Source organism: Hemiscyllium ocellatum, chromosome 7 (assembly GCF_020745735.1).
Source record: "Hemiscyllium ocellatum isolate sHemOce1 chromosome 7, sHemOce1.pat.X.cur, whole genome shotgun sequence".
In the NCBI taxonomy this organism is placed as follows: domain Eukaryota; kingdom Metazoa; phylum Chordata; class Chondrichthyes; order Orectolobiformes; family Hemiscylliidae; genus Hemiscyllium; species Hemiscyllium ocellatum.
Window position 1 is genome coordinate 24,455,796 of NC_083407.1, and position 20,874 is coordinate 24,476,669.

Consider the following 20,874-nt stretch of genomic DNA (forward strand, 5'->3'; position numbering starts at 1 on the left):
CTTTCACCCCAGTTTCTGAAATGGCCAAACAGAAGATTGTGTGAGATTATATAAATTATAACATAGATAGAAACTTATGAATGAACTCAATAAGCAATTCAAGTATAATTGGAATGTTAAACTGTTTCAAAAAAAAGAGAAAATATAACTTTATTTCAAGGGCAGAATCCTGGTTCACATAACGGATAATGTGACAATAAAACATATCAACTACAGTGTCCAGCAAGTCTTAAAACTATCAACTATGGTATCTATCAATTCTTAAAGTAACATTTACTTTAATTGCCTCAGTGTAATTGTCATTTACATAAATGATTTGGATGCGAGCATAAGAGGTACAGTTAGTATGTTTGCAGATGACATCAAAATTGGAGGTGTGGTGGACAGCAAGAGGGTTACCTCAGATTACAACAGGATCTGGACCAGATGGGCCACTAGGCTGAGGAGTGGCAGATGGAGCTTAATTCAGATAAATGCGAGGTGCTGCATTTTGGTAAAGCAAATCTTAGCAGGACTTATACACTTAATGGTAAGGTCCAAGGGAGTGTTGTTGAACAAAGAGACCTTGGATTGCAGGTTCATAGCTCCTTGAAAGTGGAGTCGCAGGTAGATAGGGTAGTGAAGAAGGCGTTTGGTATGCTTTCCTTTATTGGTCAGAGTATTGAGTACAGGAGTTGGGAGGTCATGTTGCGGCTGTACAGGACATTGGTTAGGCCATGGTTGGAAATATTGCATGCAATTCTGGTCTCCTTCCTATAGGAAAGATGTTGTGAAACATGAAAGGGTTCAGAAAAGATTTACAAGGATGTTGCCAGGGTTGGAGGATCTGAGATACAGGGAGAGGCTGAACAGGCTGGGGCTGTTTTCCCTAGAGCTTCGGAGGCTGAGGGGTGACCTTATAGAGGTTTACAAAATTATGAGGGACATGCATAGGATAAATAGACAAAGTCTTTTCCCTGGGTTCGGGGAGTCCAGAACTAGAGGGCATAGGTTTAGGGTGAGAGGGGAAAGATATAAAAGAGAATTAAGGAGCAACTTTTTCATGCAGAGGGTGGTACATGTATGGAGTGAGCTGCCAGAGGATGTGGTGGAGGTTGATACAATTGCAACATTTAAGAGGTATGAGTATATGAATAGGAAGGGTTTGGAGGGATAAGGGCCGGGTGCTGGCAGGTGGGACTAGATTGGGTTGGGATATCTGGTTGGCATGGACGGGTTGGACTGAAGGGTTTGTTTCCATGTTGTACATCTCTATGACTCCATGACTCTAAGTGAAATGTACCTGTCTCAGTTTGGGAGGAAATCATTTTTGCTGAATCTCAACAGTTAAACCTTTATCTTAAGATGAGACTCAAGTGAGGGAAGTTAATCTGAAAAATACATCGATTTCAACCTGTTTAATGTTGTTTGAAGATGGAAAATAATTTCTTATGCATAGGATGGTTTCTTAATTGTAATTAATTTCAGCCCATTTATCATAAGAATTTGGTTTTAATCACTTACTTCCAACTTAAGAACAACATTTTCTGATTCTATGAAAATTTATATAACTAAAATTTACAAAACAATATCTCAGTATTATTGATTCTAAAAATGCTTAGCTTGCGAGGGCTGTGGTGCTTAACTTCCATTAGTTTTTGGATTATGATGTGCTTCTAGATCGTTTAAATTCCAATTGAGTGTGGATTATCAGCACATTTTACCAAATTTACCTACATTGCACTTTTGTTACCTGACAATGTGTAAAAAATATGCAAGTGTACAGTTTTTTTGGGTGTGGATTTCTTACCACGAAATCTGTAAAAGTCATTGTCTTTAAAAAAGCCCTTTTAAATTGTTTTAGCCATTTTTAGCCTAACATACTTAATTAAGGCTGTTTTTGTTTAAATGGATTCTTGACAGCAAAATGTCTTGAGTAGAGCGAAATTAAATATAATATCCTTTATTGTCATGTGTACTCTGTACAGAAGTACTGGAGTACAGTGAAAAAATTTTACTTATTGGTACTGGCACCAGTACCTAGGTACAAATCTAGGATACAAAAGATCAATGAAAAGTAGTATCATTACTTAGTGTCTTAAAAAATAAGTTAGAGGTAAGATTGTTATAACAAACTTGATGGATTGACATTACAGTCTGGTAAAGTATTTCAGATCGACATTACATTGCAGCAGCACATTGAACACATGGTCTGACTCCCCCTTGCAAAGCCCCAACCGAATAACTGTCCCGCTCTATTCCAAGCATCCAGTCCGTTTCAAACTGGCACTCAGCTGCACCAAGGTAAGTTGCGCTGCTCCAAGACTCGCTTTTCCTCTCACGAATCTCCACTACTTGTTTCAGCTTGCACAGTTCTAGGGCTCATACCTATTGTGCTGCACCAACATTCGCTTCCCCTCTCTGCTCCAGGACCCGTTTCCCCTCACTGCTCCGGGACTTGAGGCAGACAATGCACCTTATTAACTTCCTCAAAGTTCTGTAAATGCAGTTTTTCCAACTGCTGTGCCATTTGTGTTTAGTTGTCAACATCCCCATTTGCTTTGCTGCATAACTTTTCCACAAAGCATCCTGTTCTCTTTCTGACAATATTCCATCAGCAATCATTAAAGACCAGTTTTTAACTTTTTAGCCTTTAAAAAATTATAGCTATTTTTCTTTCCTGCCCTTTGCTAACAGTTCTGTAGTAGCACTTATATCAGAATGTTGTAGATTCAAGTCCCAGTCTGGAGATAGTAGCACAAAATCCAGCTGGAAGTACCATGTGAGTACCAGTGACAGGCACCATCTATTGGATGGAATATTATATGCAGCCTCACCTGCTCGATTGGATGGACATGAAAATCGCATTGTATAATTTCAGGAAATGTTATCTTTGGTGTCATGGGTAGTACATATCCATCAAACAGTATAACTGAAATATATTATCTGCTATGGTATTATTCCTGCCCTTAATTACTTCATAGTCAATCCTTTGAAATGTCACTGTAATGAAGGGAAGTATTGCTTGTACTGTTCCTCCAGGGTGAATGCTAATCATCCATTGTTTCTTAGGATAATAGCTGAAAATGTGTTGTTGGAAAGGCGCAGCAGGTCAGGCAGCATCCAAGGAGCAGGAGAATCGACGTTTCGGGCATGAGCCCTTCTTCAGATTCCTGAAGAAGGGCTCATGCCCGAAACGTCGATTCTCCTGTTCCTTGGATGCTGCCTGACCTGCTGCGCTTTTCCAGCAACACATTTTCAGCTCTGATCTCCAGCATCTGCAGACCTCACTTTTTCTTAGGATAATAGTCTCACAAACCCAAATGGTGAATGCAGGTAGTGGCATTAGAACAATATTCACTGTAACTCAGAGAGGTCACTAGACTAAATACAAAAACATGGAATCAAAGGATTTATATGGCACAAATACTTATGTTTGTTTGTGCCTTCTGTTCAAACACTATAACTATAAGATTTTGTTCTTTTAGATGGGCTTGATTGTCAAAAACATTTCTCATTTTCTTTTATAGCTGAAGTATAAGGAAGCTTATGAACATATGAAAGCAAGAGGCTACAAATTGATCCCAGAAACCATTAGCATTACTGCAGCCAAGAAAGCAGATCTTATTTTGAATCAGGTAATGTAGGCACACTGTTAGCATGAACACATTGATCATAAAAGATTACCGTGGGAAAGGTGAATATTTGATGCATTTAATTCCTTTCTCTGATGCAGCGTCTATATCGTTTACTTTATGACACTAACAAAGACAAGATTCACCCAACGCATGACACTCCAGAAATTCGTCAAGTCAAAGCTACACAGGAGGCGATCAGTGATGTAAGTTTAAGAATTGAGTGAACTTGTCTCAGTAAATTAACTAAGCATACTCTATTGGCTGAACAGAATTCAACGATTTTACTTTTTGTCTTCCTTTAGCTGATATATAAGTCGGACTACTTCCGGTTGAAAGGTCAGAAGATTTCCCTTCCCGTCACTCCTGAGCTGCTCCATCACCGATATGTTGGTGTTATCACGAGTGATGTAATTATTAAATCTGTCTTTGCTTATTCATTCATTTTGTTTAAATTTTTCCTTAATGTTTTCTGAATAGTACTAAGTTTGTGACTATTCCTTCTATAGAATAAGTACAAGGAAGAGCTTCAGTGGCTGAGGGGCATTGGATGCTTCCTGTATGGAACTCCTGAAATGATACGAGTGCGTGACTTCCACAAATTCTGGGTATGCTTTCCATTTTTTGTAATCCAGATATACCAATTGTTATGATCTAAAATTATGCCATAAATGTGAGTTTTAATTTAGCCAAAAAAGTTGGTCTAAGATCATGAATGATGCTGAAGGTCTTCAGCCCTAAGGACTTTCCTGCCCTTGGGTGCTCCACATCTATTGACTCTGACTTACAGCATCTGCAGTCCTTACTGTGTCCGAAGCAGTCTGTTAGCAGGATGGCTGTTTGGGATGCACAGTAACGCCAACAGTACGAGTTCAGTTCCTGCAATGGCTGAGATCACCATGAAGGTCCCACCTTCTCACTCTACCCCTTGCCTGAGACATAGTGACCCTCAGGCTAAACAACCACCAGTCGTTCCTCTCTAATGAGCGAGCTGGCCTATGGTTCCCTGGGACAGCGATACCTTTGCCTTATGTATACGTAAATGACAGGAAAACTCCATGAATGTTGAAATTCTGAAATAAAACTAACAATGCTGGATATGCTCATTTGATCTAGCAACATCTCTAGAGTGAGAAAAATGAAGTTAATCTTTCAGTTTGGCAGCCTAGCTTACTGAGGGTAAACATTGTAACTCTTGAGATAGTAAGTAGTATTTCTGAAAATATTTATCTTCCCGATCTAGTAAAATTTATTTGAAAATACTTTAAACTTCTTTTTTGTGTCTTTCTTTCAGACTGGCTATGACAAAGCTGCCAAAAAATTACGTGACAAGCACACTTCAGTTCTTGATACTCCTGAATACAGGCGTGTGACGGAACTGAAAACTCACTTGAGCAATGTAAGTATCCAACCACTTCATGGAATGCAAATAAGAATGGAATTGTAACTCCACCTTTAATCTCAAATGGATTGTACACTTTTATTATGCATGAATAAGGGAGGACATGGTGGCTCAGTGGTTAGCACTGCTGCCTCCCAATGCCAGGGATCTGGGTTCGATTCCACCCTCGGGCAGCTGTCTTTGTGGAGTTTGCACGTTCTCCCATTGTCTGCGTGGGTTTCCTCCCACAGTCCAGAGATGTGTAGTTTAGGTGAATCAGTTATGAGAAATGTAGGGTTACAAGGAAAAGGTAAGAGGTTGGGTCTGGGTAGGATGCCCTTCAGAGAGTTAATGTTGGCTCGATGGTGTTGTGCTGGAAAAGCACAGTAGGTCAGGCAGCATCTGAGGAGCAGGAGAATCAGCATTTCGGGTATAAGCCCTTCATCAGGAGTGAGGCTTGTGGACTGGGGGGCTGAGAGATAAATGGGGAGGGGTGTAGGGGCTAAAGGGAAGGTAGCTGGGAATGTAATAGGTAGATGAAGGTTTTGGGTGAAAGTGATAGATTGGAGTGGAGGGTGGATGGATAGATGGGAAAGGTGATGGACAGGTCAGGAGGGCGGTGCCCAGTTGGAGGCTTGGGACTGGGATAATGTGGGAGGGAGGGGGATTGAGGAAACTGTTGAAATTCACATTGATCCCGTGTGGTTGCAGGGTCTCAAGGTACAATATGAGGTGTTCTTCCTCCAGGCGTTGGGTGATTAGGGTTTGGCGAAGGAGGAGGCCCAGGACCTGCATGTCCTTGACCAAGTGGAAGGGGGAGTTGAAGTGTTCAGCCATGGGTCGGTGGGGTTGGTTGGTGCAGGTGTCCCAGAGATGTTCTCTGAAACGATCAGCAAGGAGGCATCCTGACTCCCTGATGTAGAGGAGATCACATTGCGTGCAATGGATGCAATAGATGACATTGGTGGAGGTACAGGTAAATCTCTGTTGGATGTGGAAGGCTTCTTTGGGGCCTTGGATGGAGGTGAGGTTTTGCACTTCCTGTGGTGGCAGGGGAAGGTGCCAGCAATGGGGTGTGGGCTGGTGGGGGATTTAGACCTGACTAGGCAGTCGTGGAGGGAATCGTCTCTCCAGAACATTGATAGGGGTGGAGTGGGAAATATCGCTCTGGTGGTGGGGTCCGTTTGTAGGTGGACCTAGTGGCAGAGAATGATGCGATGTATGCAGAGGTTGGTGGGGTGGAAGGTGAGAAGCAGGGGGATGTTCTGTCCTTGTTGCATTGGGAGGGGTGGGGCTCAAGGGCAGTGATGTGGGAAGTGGAGGAAATGTGCTGGAGGGCATCATTGACCACGTGGGAAAGGAAATTGCGATCTTGGAAGAAGGAGGCCCATCTGGGATTTTCTAAGGTAAAATTGGTCATCCTGGGAACAGATGTGTTGGGAGCGGAGGAATTGGGAATAAGGGATGGCATTTTTACAGGAGGTAGGATGGGAGGAGGTGAAATCTAGGTAGCTGTGGAGGTTGCTGGGCTTGTAGTAGATGTCCATGGTCAGTCAGTCGTCGGAGATGGAGAGGTGCAGGAAGGGAGGTTACCGAGATGGTTCAGGTGAATTTGAGGTCAGGGTGGAAGGTGTTGGTAAAGTTGATGAACTGTTCAACCTCCTAGTGGAAGAATTAGGTAGCACCGATATGATCATCGATGTAGCGCAGGAACATGTGGGGGGGTGGTGCCAGCGTAACTGTGGAAGATGGATTGTTCCATGTATCCGACAAAGAGGCAGCATAGCTGGGTCCCATGCAGGTGCTCAAGGCTACCCCTGCGTTTGGAGGATGTGGGAGGAGAGGTTATTTTGGGTGAGGACCAATTTAGCCAGGCCCCCCACTGCCCCTTAACCATAACCTCATCACCCATCACCAAACCATCATCTCGCAGACCATCCACAAACTCATCACCTCTGGGGATCTCCCATCCACAGCCTTCAACCTGATCGTCTGTGAACCCTGCACCACCCAATTTTACCTCCTACCGAAGAGTCACAAACCTGACTGCCCCATTCGACTCATTGGCTCAGCCTGCTCCTGTCCCACTGAACTCATCTCTGCATACCTTGACACTGTCCTGACCCCTTTAGTCTAGGAACTCTCTACCTACGTTCAGGACACCACCCACGCATTTGACATACTCCAAGATGTTTGTTTTTCCAGCCCCCAAAATCTCATCTTCACCATGGGCATCCAGTCCTTGTACACATCATTCGCCATGATGAAGGCCTCCAAGCCCTTTGTTTCTTTCTCTCACATCGTCCCAACCAGTACTCTTACACCAACTCCCTCATTCACCTGGCTGAACTGGTGCTCACCCTTAACAATTTCTCCTCCCAATCCTCCCACTTTCTCCAAACCAAAGGGCATGGCACCTGCATGGCCCTCAGCTATGCCTGCCTCTTTGTCAAGTACATGGAACAGTCCACCTTCTGTAGTTACACTGGCACCACCCCCACCTTTCCTCCACTACATTGATGAATGTATTGGCGCTACCTCGTGCTCCCAAGAGGAGGTCGAACAGATTCAGCAACCTCACCAACACCTTTCACCCCAACCTCAAATGGTCTCCTTCATTGCCAGATCCTAACCACCCGAGGTCTGGAGGAATTTGAATTGAATGGAATTGAATTGAATTTATAGTCACATGTACCAAGGCACAGTGAAAAGCTTTGTCTTGTGATCAATATAAGCATATCACAAAGTTAAGTAGCATAGATAAGTAAATAATAGGTAAACAGCGGCAAAAACCAAAACACAGGTACAGGTGAATGCTAAGAGTTTGAGAGTCCATTCAGTATCCTAACAACAGTAGGATAGAAACTGGCTGATGCGTGTGTTCAGGCTTCCGTACCTTCTCCCCGATGGTAGAGGTTGTAGAAAAGCATTGCCAGGGTGGGATGGATCTTTGAGAATGCTGGCAGCCTTTCCTTGACAGCAGACCTGGTAGATGGATTCTACAGATGGGAAGTTGGCCTTTGTGATTGTCTGGGCCGAGTTCACCACTCTCTGTAACCATCTCCGATCTTGAATGGTACAGTTGCCATACCAGGTGGTGATACATCCAGCCAGAATGCTCTCGATGGCGAACCTATAAAAATTGGCAAGGGTATTTACCATCATGCCAAATTTTCTCAGCTGTCTGAGGAAGAAGAGTTGTTGTTGGGCCTTTGTAACCAGTGCGTCCACACGAAGAGTCCAAGAAAGCTCTTTGTTGATCATATTCCCAGGAGCTTGACACTCTCCATTTGTTCCACCTCTGTGCTGTTAAGGTGTAGGGAGGCATGAGTAACATCCCACCAAAAATCAAAAATATTCTGCCTTGGGACCCTACAACCAAATGGGATCAATGTGGATTTCAACATTTTCCTCATTTTCCCCTCCCTTCACATTTTCCCAAGCCTTCAACTCTGCACCTCCCTCCTGACCTGTCCATCACCTTTCCCATCTGTCAACTCCACCCTCCTCTCCGACCTTCTCCCTCACCTTCACCTATCTGTTGCATTCTCTGCTATCTTCCATCTAGCCCCACCCCCTCCCATTTATCTCTCGGGCCCCCAGACCCACAACCCTAATTCCTGATGAAGAGCTTATGCCTGAAATGCTGACTCTCCTGCTACTTGGGTGCTGCCTGATCTGCTGTGCTTTTCCAACATCACAGTCTCAACTCTGATCTCCAGCATCTGCAGTCCTCCCTTTCTACTTGTGGACTCGATTTGCCAAGTGACCTGCTTCCACACTATCAAGATTCTATGAAAATGTTAAGTGACTTCAGGAAAATGATCTAGCGTTCTATGCTGTTATTTGAAATTAAGCAATGTAAAGGAAATATTTCTTCAGTCTATAATCAACCTCTGATGGGAATTTTTGACAAAGAGGAAAACTGCAGGGAGACAGAGCTGTAGAGTATACCAATTACACCTCAGAACTCAAGAAAGGTGATCTACCTCATAATGGGCACACCTCTCTTTCCATCCCCAACTTCCTTCCCAGCCCTGCCCCCTCCCTTCTATTCCTCTGATTGACCCTTCCTTTCAGCTACCAAAGAGATTCATTCCTCCCATCAACCAACCAGTTCGTACCCTCTACCTGTGTTCACCTATTCCTACTTCACCACCGCATGCCCCACCTCATCCTCTTTTTTACAGCTCCTCTTAGACCCACCCCCAGTCCTGAAGATGGGTTGCATCCAAAATGTTGGCTTCTCCACCTCCTGATGCTGCCTGATTTGCTGTGTTCTTCCAGCCTCCTGCTTGTCTACCTTGGATTCCAGCATCTGCAATTTTTTTGACTCTCATCCCCTTTTCTGCCAAGATCACAATAAAAAGATCTGAATTATTCAGCAGTTGATGTGTAATCATTGCACTCAGTATTGAATTTAATGCAGGGAACATCAAGATGGTTGCTGAAGGTTTTGTGATTTGTTTGATGTTATGTATAAAACTTTGTGATCACACATCCTGAGATTTCTCCAAGCTAAGAATTTATTTTTGCATCTGTACACATCCAAGTTAAGGCACTAAATTTTTTATGCCAAAATACATACTCCCCTCTGTTTAGCCAGTCGTGTTGCTTTTGAGGGACCTCTATTATCCTACATGCTTGATCATGAGCTTTAGTCCTTAATTATGAACTTTGCATTGATCAGCTTGTTCTTTATAAAGCAGGAAGATAAGAGCATTTATCTCAGGGTTCATTTCGTTCTAATTTGACTTGCTTGCTAATGCAAGATTGGGACTCAATCAAATTTCTATGACACAATTGACAATCCAATGCCTGACCAAGGAAGTCCATAGCCAATCTTAATAATGCCGTAACTCCATATCTCTACATTCTGTTTTCCAACAAAAATCGATAAAGATCAGTTTTGAAAGGTTCGCTTGTCACAGCAATGATACAGATAAACATTCCAAATTGAGCAAAATGTGGACACTGACAGGATTAAGGTTCTGGAGACTCTTCAAGCATCATGACAGATTTGGTAAACGGGGACACCCAAACCTATCATAGATCTAAGCAAGAACAAAACAGAACATGTGCCACATTTTAGTGAGATAATTGATCTTTCATTTGCCTCTTGTCAATTTTAGCTGGTATACCGTGCTCAGGGAAATAAAGCAAAGACGAAGTACACAACAAGGCTTGACACTGTGGATCTAAACCGAGCCAAACACGGTCAGAAGATACAGAGTCAGGTGAGGCCAGACAAGCTGTTAAATGGAAATGATGGTTCTTATAGTGAAAAGCTTCTGAGTAGAAACTAAAAGGAGGCTTTTAAGTATGGTATCAAAGCAAGATATGTATTGAATGTAGTTGAAAATTACTGACCACAGTAAAATTTTTTTTATTATCACTTCAAAGGAAGTGTTGTATCAGTGAGTAACATGATAGAAAATTCAGGAACCGTTATATTCTTCAGTGTGGAAAGATATGACAAAATTTCTGTGCTAGTTTGCAAGTATTGTGAAACCTGCCAAGTACTGTCTATTATCACACATCTTATTAAAGATGTTTTCTTTTTCCTTCTGCAGTACCTGTATGTTGAATTAGCTAGAAAAGATAGACCGCATTACATTCCTCATGAGCATACTACATCCCTGAATCATGCCAAGCATGTCAAAGATTTTGCCAGTGAGGTAAGACACAAATAAGCAGTTATTTGGAAAACCTCTTACACAAGTAATACATATATAAATATGTTGTTTCAACTTATTTTTAAATGCACTCAATTTCGAGGAAATAAGTTGCTTACATTTGCAAGTCAAGAAAATGCACAGGATTAATTAAAAAACATAATGAGTATGAAATTATTTTGCTGCCATTTAAACAGGGCAGTTAACAAATTGAAAAGAGTACTATAGCAGTCTACACCTTCATACAAATAGTCGTTCATGGCTTTTCAATGATTCATGTGCAATACATATCACTTCTCAATGTGACATGGATTCCAGGGTGCAACATACTAAATGTGTGAAAAGTTAAGATAGAAAGACCTGCTTTTATTCAATTAAGTTCATGATTCTAATCTATCTTTTTTTCTTTCCAATGTTAGAAAAAATACAAGGAACAATATGAGAAGTTCAAGAGTAAATACACTACAATCCCAGATACTCCAACATTGTTGATTTCTAAGAAAGCATACATAATTGCCAGTGATGTATGTATTGAATAATTCCTTCTTACTGGTATATAAAGAGATTTCATAACCATCTGTGATTTTTTCACATTTTGAGGACACTCTTTTTGCTTTTAATAGTTACGATATAAAGAAGCCTTTGAACATGCAAAAGGTCATTACCGTACAGTGAAAGATGCCCTGAACATTGTCTACCATCGCAAAGTCACAGATGATATCAGTGAGGTACATGATGTTTATATTTAAGTAACTGAAATCTTTGAAGTATTTAAAAGCTATTCATATTGTGTGAGCATGTTACATAGAGTAATGAGACTAACATTGTAATGCATGGCGACCTTTTGGACTTGCCTCTTTTCTACAGAAATATGGGTATCTTTAACTTGTTATCACTCTCTGACAATAAGACAGAGACCATGATCAGGCTTTCAGCTATGGCCCAGATCCCCCCAGCCATTCTAATGTCTTGTGAATATGTTGTGGGTGATGGTGTGGAAGGCTTTACAGTTGTGTGGAATGATGTGTTTTCTTGCCCATTGTCTTCCCACTTCTGCTGGGATGTTACCATCAGCAACAGAGATGTTGGGTAACTCTCTGGCCCCAAAGACCAGTGAAGGCCTTTAAGTTGCTAATTAATCATCCCCATTCACCATTTCTCCAGGTCTCCTCACCATTCCCAGGACCTGTTGCAATCCCAATACAAAAGGGGCCCATCATCTTAAATGGAGTGCCCCTTTTTACTTTGTGCATTACCAACCACATAATGTTCTGGATCTGAGTTTGGATCCTGTCAACGCAGATGGTGGAACTTGACTTCAATAAAAAAAAAATAAAATCTGGACTTAAAACCCATCCGGTTCACAAATGTCCTTCAGAGAACAAAATCTGCCATCCTCACCTGGTCTGGCCTACATGTGACTCCAGACCCGCAACAATGTAGTTGACTCTCAACTGCCCTCTGGGAAATCAGGGATAGGCAGTGATTACTGGCCCAACTAGTAAAAGCCACATTCTGCAATTACATTTTTTAAAAAATCCCCCCAAAATATTTACCCCTTTTTTTTTCCACCTTCAAATGAACTTGGGTAAAAGGCCAACCTTCTCCCTCATGCCCTTTGTCTACTGTCCAGAATATAATGCTGAAGGTGTATAGACCTTAATGTTGGCACGTTAGTGGTCACTTTGCCCACCTCGTGTGTTATGGGACTGGTTTGGAGTGTGCACAAAGGAAGATGGTTAAACAATTGATGTATTTACATGAGGCCCTGCCAAAAACACACCAAGCCCATAAAATCAAATCCCAGACCTTTCCAAGGAGAAATTATTAAAACAGGGTTATTATTGTAAGCAGGGTCAATTAGAATGAAGAATCCAGTAATTGTACCCATACTGTGTTCCTTCATCTTTGTTCTGCATACACTGATGGGATGAAAATTCTCAAATATTGCATGGCATTCTCAACTGACACAGCTTCAGGTTCAGCTAAGCATTCACAGGCAAGGGAAACCAGGTCCATTTAGGAATATTTGGAAACCTTCTTCGTCCCAGTGCAGTCCTGCTTTCTATCAGTTTCCTCATTTCTGGTTAGTGACTTTTCATTAACATTGTGGTCCTAGGTCAAATACAAGGAGAAGTACATCCAACAGTTGGGTGTGTGGAGATCAATCCCTGACCCACCTGAACACATGCACCACCGTATGGTAACCGATGCCATCAGCACTGTGAGTCTTTAACTTTGTCCTCTTTAACTTTGTATTTTTGTTTAGAAATATAGTGCAAATATAGTACCACTACAATCTTAAATTTGTTGCTGTTGTTGACTGTTAAACATATAAACGCATAATGCTTTCAATGATAATCTAAATTCAAAATTGAACAAGACAATGTATGCAACTTTAAGATGTGCCCACACACAGGATGTCTCACTTAATGAGATACTATTTTTGACTTTCTGACTAATAGATCGGGACTGTAAGTGACATTTTACAGATTCTTAATGCTAGAAGGTGATTTTGTCCTGTAGCTTGTCATAATTAGACATGCTATTTTTGAATTTTTACTGTAAAATCCATGCCATATCTCTTCTCTTCTTCCTCCCCTGCTGGGCTGGTAAATACTTAGGTGCCTGGTGACCTTTTGGTACCACATCCAAAAGACGATGGGGTGGGTGATAGCCTGGTGGTGTTATTGCTAGACTATTAATCCAGAAACCCAGGTAACATTCTGGGGCCCTTGTTTCAAACCCTGCCATGCAGACAGTGGAATTTCAATTCAATAAAAAGTCTGGAAATCAGAGTTTAATGATGACCATAAAGCCATTGCCAATTGTCAGGAAAAAACCTATCTATTTCACTAATGTACTTTGGGATGGAAATCTGCCTTTCCTACCAGGCCTAGCCTACATGTGACTCTGGCCCCACAACAATGTGTTTGACTCTTAACTGTCCTCTGGGCAATTAAGGATGGGTGATAAATGCTGACCTAGCCTGTGACACCCACATCCTGAGAATGAATGTTAAAAAAAGACAGATAGTCAGGTGTGAGCATGGACATGCTTTTTGTCTGTCTGGGTCTCACATTTGCATACAACCACCCAAGGCTAGGAAATAAGTGTTTCATCAAATTTCACAGCCTCTCAAGAAAGCTTCATAGTTTCAGGGACCAGTCGGATTACCTTGATTTTTTTCTCTCTGGTCCTTTGCAATAGTGTATTCTTTGTGTTTAGTATTTAAAGTACTGAAATTAACTGTTTGAAAGTTCGTTTTGTCATTTTCAGATCTGATGCCTGAAATGAAAATGATTATTTTCTAACTAGGTTAAATACAAAGAAGACTTGGGATGGCTGAGAGGAATTGGTTGCTATGCATGGGACACACCTGACTTGACATTGGCTGGAAAGAACAAGGAGCTCTACAGCCAGGTAGGGATGAGCAGCTTCACTGTATGACCTGACATGCTTATGTGAGTGAGTTGGACACCTAACAGAACCAGACATCTCTTCATCTTTATTTAGGGCCACACATCTCAACATTTGCTGCTGTATGAAGTATATTTGTCAGTCTTCACACTCTTATTGACCATTAGGGATCCTTTTTATTTTGGTAAAAATCCTTTATTTCAACTTCACTTTCATTTTCTCTTCTCTCCGAAGGTATTCATGTTAATTTATCTCATTCCGCATATACCTGCCTCACTCCTGTTCCAGTGTCATATGGCCTTGTGTAGAAAGCAAGCTACTCAACTGTGGGATTACAGAGATGAGCCTGATTCTGCCTTTACCTAATAGTTTCTCATCTCACACACGTATCTAATTTAAGGGAATACAATTTGAACATAAGATGTAGACAGGAATAGAATGCTGAAAGGGTGAGATGAAGAGTGGTGCAAGCAAGGTCCTCTGGAACGTCAGTGACTTGGGTTGAATGGCCTATCTCTGTGCTCTGTTTGCTATTTAATTTCATCAGGATTCACTCATTTGGATCAAAGGATTAAGGCTTGAAGGGCAGAATCTCAGAATAAGGAGTTATAGAACATAGAAGAATGCAGCACATTACAGGCCTTTCAGCCCTTGATGTTGTGCCAATCCTTTATCTAATCCTAAGATCAAACTAACCTTTCTACCCTGTGTTTTATTATCGTGTATATGGCTATCCAAGAGTCACTGAAATGTCCCTAATGTATCTGACTCTACTACCACTGCTGGCAGTGCATTCCATGCACCCAAAAACCTCTGTGTAAAGAACCTACTTCTGACATCTCCCCTAAACCTTCCTCCAGTCACCTTAAAATTATGCCCCAGCATGACAGCTATTCCTGCCCTGGAAAACAAGTCTCTGGGTATCCACTCTATCTATGCTTCCTATCATCTTGTACACCTCTATCAAGTCACCTCTTATCTATCTTTGTTCCAATGAGAAAAGCCCTAGCTCCCTCAGCTTTCTTCCTATGACACGCCCTCCAGTCCAGGCGGCATCCTAGTAAATCTCCTTGCACCCTCTCTAAAGCTTCCATATCATAGAACATAGAACATAGAACAGTACAGCACAGAACAGGCCCTTCAGCCCACAATGTTGTGCCGACCATTGATCCTCATGTAAGGTAAACCTAATGTACGAACCCTCAAATTTCTGTGACCATATCCATGTCCAGCAGTCTCTTAAATATCGCCAATGTCCTCGCTTCCAGAACTGCTGCTGGCAATGCATTCCATGCTCTCACAACTCTGCATAAAGAATCCGCCTCTGACATCCCCTCTATACTTTCCACCAAACAGCTTAAAACTATGACCCCTCGTGTTAACAATTTCTGTCCTGGGAAATAGTCTCTGGCTATCAACTCTATCTATGCCTCTCATTATCTTATACACCTCAATTAGGTCCCCTCTCTCTCTTCTTTTTTCCAATGATAAAAATCTGAGCTCAGTCAACCTCTCTTCATAAGATAAGCCCTCATTTCCAGGCAGCATCCTGGAACTGACATCCAGGCACCTCCTCTGAACCCTCTCCAAAGCATCCACATCTTTCCTATAATAGGGTGACTAGAACTGGACACAGTATTCCAAGTGCGGTCTAACCAAAGTTTTATAGAGCTGCAACAAGAATTCATGGCTCTTAAAGTCAATCTCCCGTTAATGAAAGCCAAAACACCATATACTTTCTTAACAACTCTGTCCACCTGGGTGACAGATTTAGGGGATCTATGTACCTGCACACCAAGATCCCACTGTTCCTCCACACTACCAAGAATCCTGTCTTTAATCCTGTACTCAACCTTCAAGTTCAACCTTCCAAAATGCATCACTTCGTATTTTTCCAGGTTGAACTCCATCTGCCACCTCTCAGCCCATCTCTGCATCCTGTCAATATCCCGCTGCAGCCTACAATAGCCCTCTATACTGTCAACGACACCTCCAACCTTTGTGTCATCTGCAAACTTGCTAACCCATCCCTCAATCTCTTCATCCAAGTCATTAATAAAAATTACAAACAGTAGAGGCCCAAGAACAGAGCCCTGTGGAACATCACTCACCTCTGACTTCCAGGCAGAATACTTTCCTTCCACTACCACTTGCTGTCTTCTGTCGACCAGTCAATTCTGTATCCAGACAGCTAAATTTCCCTGTATCCCATTTCTCCTGACGTTCTGAAGGAGCCTACCATGGGGAACCTTATCAAATGCCTTGCTGAAGTCCATATACACCACATCCACAGCTCGACCCTCATCAACTTATCTAGTAACATCCTCAACGAACTCAATAAGATTCGTGAGGCATGACCTGCCCCTCACAAAGCCGTGCTGACTGCATTTAATCAAGCCATGCTCTTCCAGATGGTCATAAATCCTATCCCTCAGAAGACTTTCTAACACCTTGCAGATGACAGATGTGAGACTGACTGATCTGTAATTGCTGGGGATTTCCCTATTTCCTTTCTTGAAGAGACGAATCCTTCTGATAATGAGGTGACCAGAACTGAACACAATATTCCAAGTGTGGTCTAACCTGGGCTCTATAGAGCTGCAGCATAACCTCAAGGCTCTTAAACTCAATCCCCCCCTGCTAAGAAAAAACAACACAACAGATGCCTTCTTAATAACCTGATCAACTTGGGTGCAATTCTGAGGGATCTATGAACATGGTCCCTAAGTTCCCTCTGTTCCTCCACACTGCCAAGAATCCCACCTTTTAACCCTGTACTCTGCATTCAAATTTGACCTTCCAAAATGAATCACTTCACACTTTTCCAGATTGAGATCTATCTGCCACTTCTCAGCCCATGTTTGCATCCTGTTAATTTCCCGTTGCAACCTACAACAGCCCTCCACACTATCCAAAACTCCACTAACCTTCATATCATCGGCAAACTTACTAACTCACCTTTCCACTTCCTCATCCTGGTCACTTATAAAAATCACAAAGAGCAGACGTCCCAGAACAGATCCCTGCGGAGCACCACTGATCACCGAGCTTCAGGCTGAATACTTTCCAACTACCACCACCCTCTGTCTTCTATGGGCCAGCCAATTCTGTATCCAGACAGTCCAGTTTCTCTGTGTCCAATGTCTCCTTACTTCTGAATGAGCCTATCTTGGGATCCTTATAAAAAGCCTTGCTAAAATTCATGTACACCACACCCACTACTCTACCTTCATCAATGTGTTTTGTCACATCCTCAAAGAATTCAAAAAGATTTGTGAGGCCCTCGTAAGACCTGCCCCCCCCCCCCCCCCAAAGGACAAAGTGAGGACTGCAGATGCTGGAGATCAGAGTTGAAGAGTGTGGTGTTGGAAAAGTACAGTAGGTCAGCCAACATCCAAGGGGCAGGAGGATCGACATTTCCTGATGAAGAGCTTGTACTTGAAATGTCGACTCTCCTGCTCCTCGGATGCTGCCTGACCGGCTGTGCTTTTCCAGCATTACACTCTTTGACTCTGTCTCTCATAAAGCCATGGACTACCTCTATTCAAGCTATGCTTTTCCAAATTATCTTTAAGTCCTCTTTCTCAGAATCCTCTCCAATAATTTGTCCATCACTGACGAAGACTGACTGGTCTTTTAAGTTAGATATAAGGAGGAACTTTTTTCTTTCAGAGTGTGATGAATCTGAAGAATTCTTTATTGCAAAGGGGTGTTGAGGCTGGGGTGTTAACTATACTCAAGCCTGTTAAGCATATTCATATACACATTTTTAATCATTAAAGGAATTGAGGCTCATGGGAAAATGGCAGGAAAGTGGAGTTGCAGATTATTAGATCAACCATGATCTTGTTGAAAAGCAGAGCAGATCTGAATCACCAAATTCTGTTCTTGTCACTTCTGAGTCTTATGGTCGAAGCAAATACTGCTCTGCAAATACTACTATCCCAGCTGCATGTGGTTTTATAACTTGCAAGCCTCTTCTGATCACCTGACAGCATCCTCCAACGCACAGCCAGTGAGCTTCCTACTTTGTCATCTCTGCAGTTCTTCTTCTGAGCTTTGACTCTTACACTTATCTGCCTATTGGTTTCCAGAACGTCTCAAATTTCTAAATAGCATGGAAACATCCAACTGCTCTTGACTTCTGACTGAATGCCCTTCACAGAATCTGTGTAATTCAGCTGCCTCTCTAGCAATACTAACTGCAGCACATCTAGACAGTCTACATCCCTTTGTCTACTGTCACATACTCATTTGCCGACCCTCATATCCTTCTTCAACTAAATGTGACCCAGAACTTTTCTTCAGTGACCAAAACTATTTGAGTTACCAATTGAAAACCTGGCAATAAGCCCCACTCCTACTGGTGGGTAGAAATGTCACATTTCTTTGGTTGCTTGTTTCTGGGATCTCAAAATACTTATGTAAAGAAGAATTCTTCACACCACAGATAGTGTATTCTTCCCAAAGGATCTTTATTTTTTCAATGAACTGTCTCCTTTCTGAGAGTTATGAGATCACTACTTAAGTGTCTGCTACTGCTTCTCTACCATTTAATCTATTAACCTGATCCACACTAGCCATCTTAATCTTCATACCCCTGTAATTGTCTTTAATTGTGTTTACGATAATAGGTTAAGGCTCACATTTCTCACCCTCAGTCTGAATATGAAATTCTATCATGTTACCCAGAGGGAACCTTTAGTATGAGGAAAATAATTAACCCTGCCTCATTATACATTACCAAGTTTAAAATAGTCTATTCTATGTTTGGTTTCAGAATGTATTATTCGATGTAACTGTCCCAAACACTCTCTAAACTCATCTATCAGGCTAATTTTTTGATTCATCCAATCCATACGATTGCTAAATCTCCCATAGTTAATTCAGTACCTTTATTACAAGTGCCAATTATTTCTTGATCTATTCTCCATTCTACAGAATAGGAAGGGTTTGGAGAGATATGGGCCGGGTGCTGGCAGGGTTGGGATATTTAGTCGGCATGGACGAGTTGGACCAACAGGTTTGTTTCCATGCTGTACAACTCTATGACTATAATGCAGAAATTGACAATGAGGTATCAGGAAAAGTAGAGTAACACTCTAAACATGTACTATGTTACAACCACCACCATTTCACTGGTCAGGTCCTATCGTCTGTTTGGTTTGCCATCTGATACATAGAGTCATAAAGTCATAAAGATGTACAGCATGGAAACAGACCCTTCGGTCCAACCTGTCCATGCTGACCAGATATCCCAATCCAATCTAGTCCCACCTGCCAGCATCTGGCCCACATCCCTCCAAACCCTTTCTATTCACATACCCATCCAGATGCCTTTTAAATGTTGCAATTGTACCAGCCTCCACTACTTCCTCTGGCAGCTAATTCCATACATGTACCAACCTCTGTGTGAAAAAGTTGCTCCTTAGGTCTCTTTTTTTTTATATCTTCCCCCCCCCCACCCTAAACTTATGCCCTCTAGTTCTCGACTCCACCACCCCAGGGTAAAGACTTTGTCTATTTATCCTATCCATGCCCCTCGTGATTTTACAAACCTCTATAAGGTCACCCCTCAGCCTCTGACGCTCCAGAGAAAACAGCCCTAGCCTATCCACCCTCTCCCTATAGCTCAAATCCTCCAACCCTGACAATATCCTTGTAAATCTTTTCTGAACCCTTTCAAGGTTCACAACATCTTTCCGATAGGAAGGAGACCAGAATTGCACGCAATATTTCCAATCGTGGCCTAACCAATGTCCTGTACAGCCGCAACATGACCTCCCAACTCCTGTACTCAATACTCTGACCAATAAAGGAAAGCAAAATATGATTAAATGTTGTGAACAGTGGCCTAAGCTGCATGTTCTGAAACTATAAATTTAACAAAACCTTAGAAGGAGCACACTATGTTCAATAATTCCAAACATAAACTACTTAGTGAAAATAAAGTGGATGTTTCATTCTGTTGTTCAGCTTTTAGAGAAGGTTTGCTGTCCATCTTACTTATCTGTCAAATTTTCTTTTGCAGTACAAGTACCGAGAATCAGTTGCAAAACTAAGAAACAACTTCAAGTATACGGCCGATACTCCACACATCCGGCACGCTAGGGCGGCAACAGCAATGTTAGATGAGGTTTGTGCAATTGGGATAGAGTTAATAAGACAATATTACAAATATCCAACCTATGTTGGAGCCTTCAAGCCCTTGCGACCCAACCTTGAAAGCCCAGGCAATTCAGTCCTGTTCACATTGCATCTCGTACTTGTTAATGGCTCCCATTTTGTATTTAGTGACTCTGAAGAGTTTGAAAGTACTGCTTTTAGCACTGTTGCCTGAATAGTGGACGAATCCTTAGTCAGAGCACTAAGATGTGCTTGTATCAGTAACTGAATATAGGGACATGGGTTTCAACTTTATACACTGCTCTCAAGGCTCTCTGGTGCAAACCTTCCAACGTAAAACCTGGACATTCTTGATCTATATTTTTGTCTCAAAATATATAAAAATACTAAATCTGTTAATAACATCATCTCTTTTTGAATTTGCTTTCAAGGAAAAAAAATAGAAAATATAAATATTAGACTGAGTAAATTCTGTGAATGGGTATTAACATTCCTTTAATGTACCATTAGGTTTTCTTATTCGATCTGGTACTTTGTGGCAACTTGGGATTTTCTTTGATAATGTAGAGCTTGAACTCTTCACTGAACTGTATTGTGTTTAAAAAAAAAAGTCTTTTTAGGATAAAATGACTCAAAATCCAAAGGATAAGAGATGACT

General features: G+C 41.8%; 1 protein-coding gene across 19 annotated transcripts in view; it reads left to right on the forward strand.

Moving 5' to 3' along the window:
• Positions 1–20,874, forward strand: part of neb (nebulin) — a 299,811-nt gene that overhangs the window by 193,645 nt on the left and 85,292 nt on the right. For all 19 annotated transcript variants that reach the window (XM_060827055.1, XM_060827069.1, XM_060827066.1 and 16 more), the window contains 12 exons: positions 3,510–3,617; positions 3,716–3,820; positions 3,920–4,024; positions 4,124–4,222; positions 4,909–5,013; positions 10,128–10,232; positions 10,569–10,673; positions 11,090–11,194; positions 11,294–11,398; positions 12,790–12,894; positions 13,989–14,093; positions 20,122–20,226. In XM_060827055.1, the coding sequence (XP_060683038.1) occupies positions 3,510–3,617; positions 3,716–3,820; positions 3,920–4,024; positions 4,124–4,222; positions 4,909–5,013; positions 10,128–10,232; positions 10,569–10,673; positions 11,090–11,194; positions 11,294–11,398; positions 12,790–12,894; positions 13,989–14,093; positions 20,122–20,226 (1,257 nt within the window). The remainder of the gene's footprint in view (positions 1–3,509; positions 3,618–3,715; positions 3,821–3,919; positions 4,025–4,123; positions 4,223–4,908; positions 5,014–10,127; positions 10,233–10,568; positions 10,674–11,089; positions 11,195–11,293; positions 11,399–12,789; positions 12,895–13,988; positions 14,094–20,121; positions 20,227–20,874) is intronic.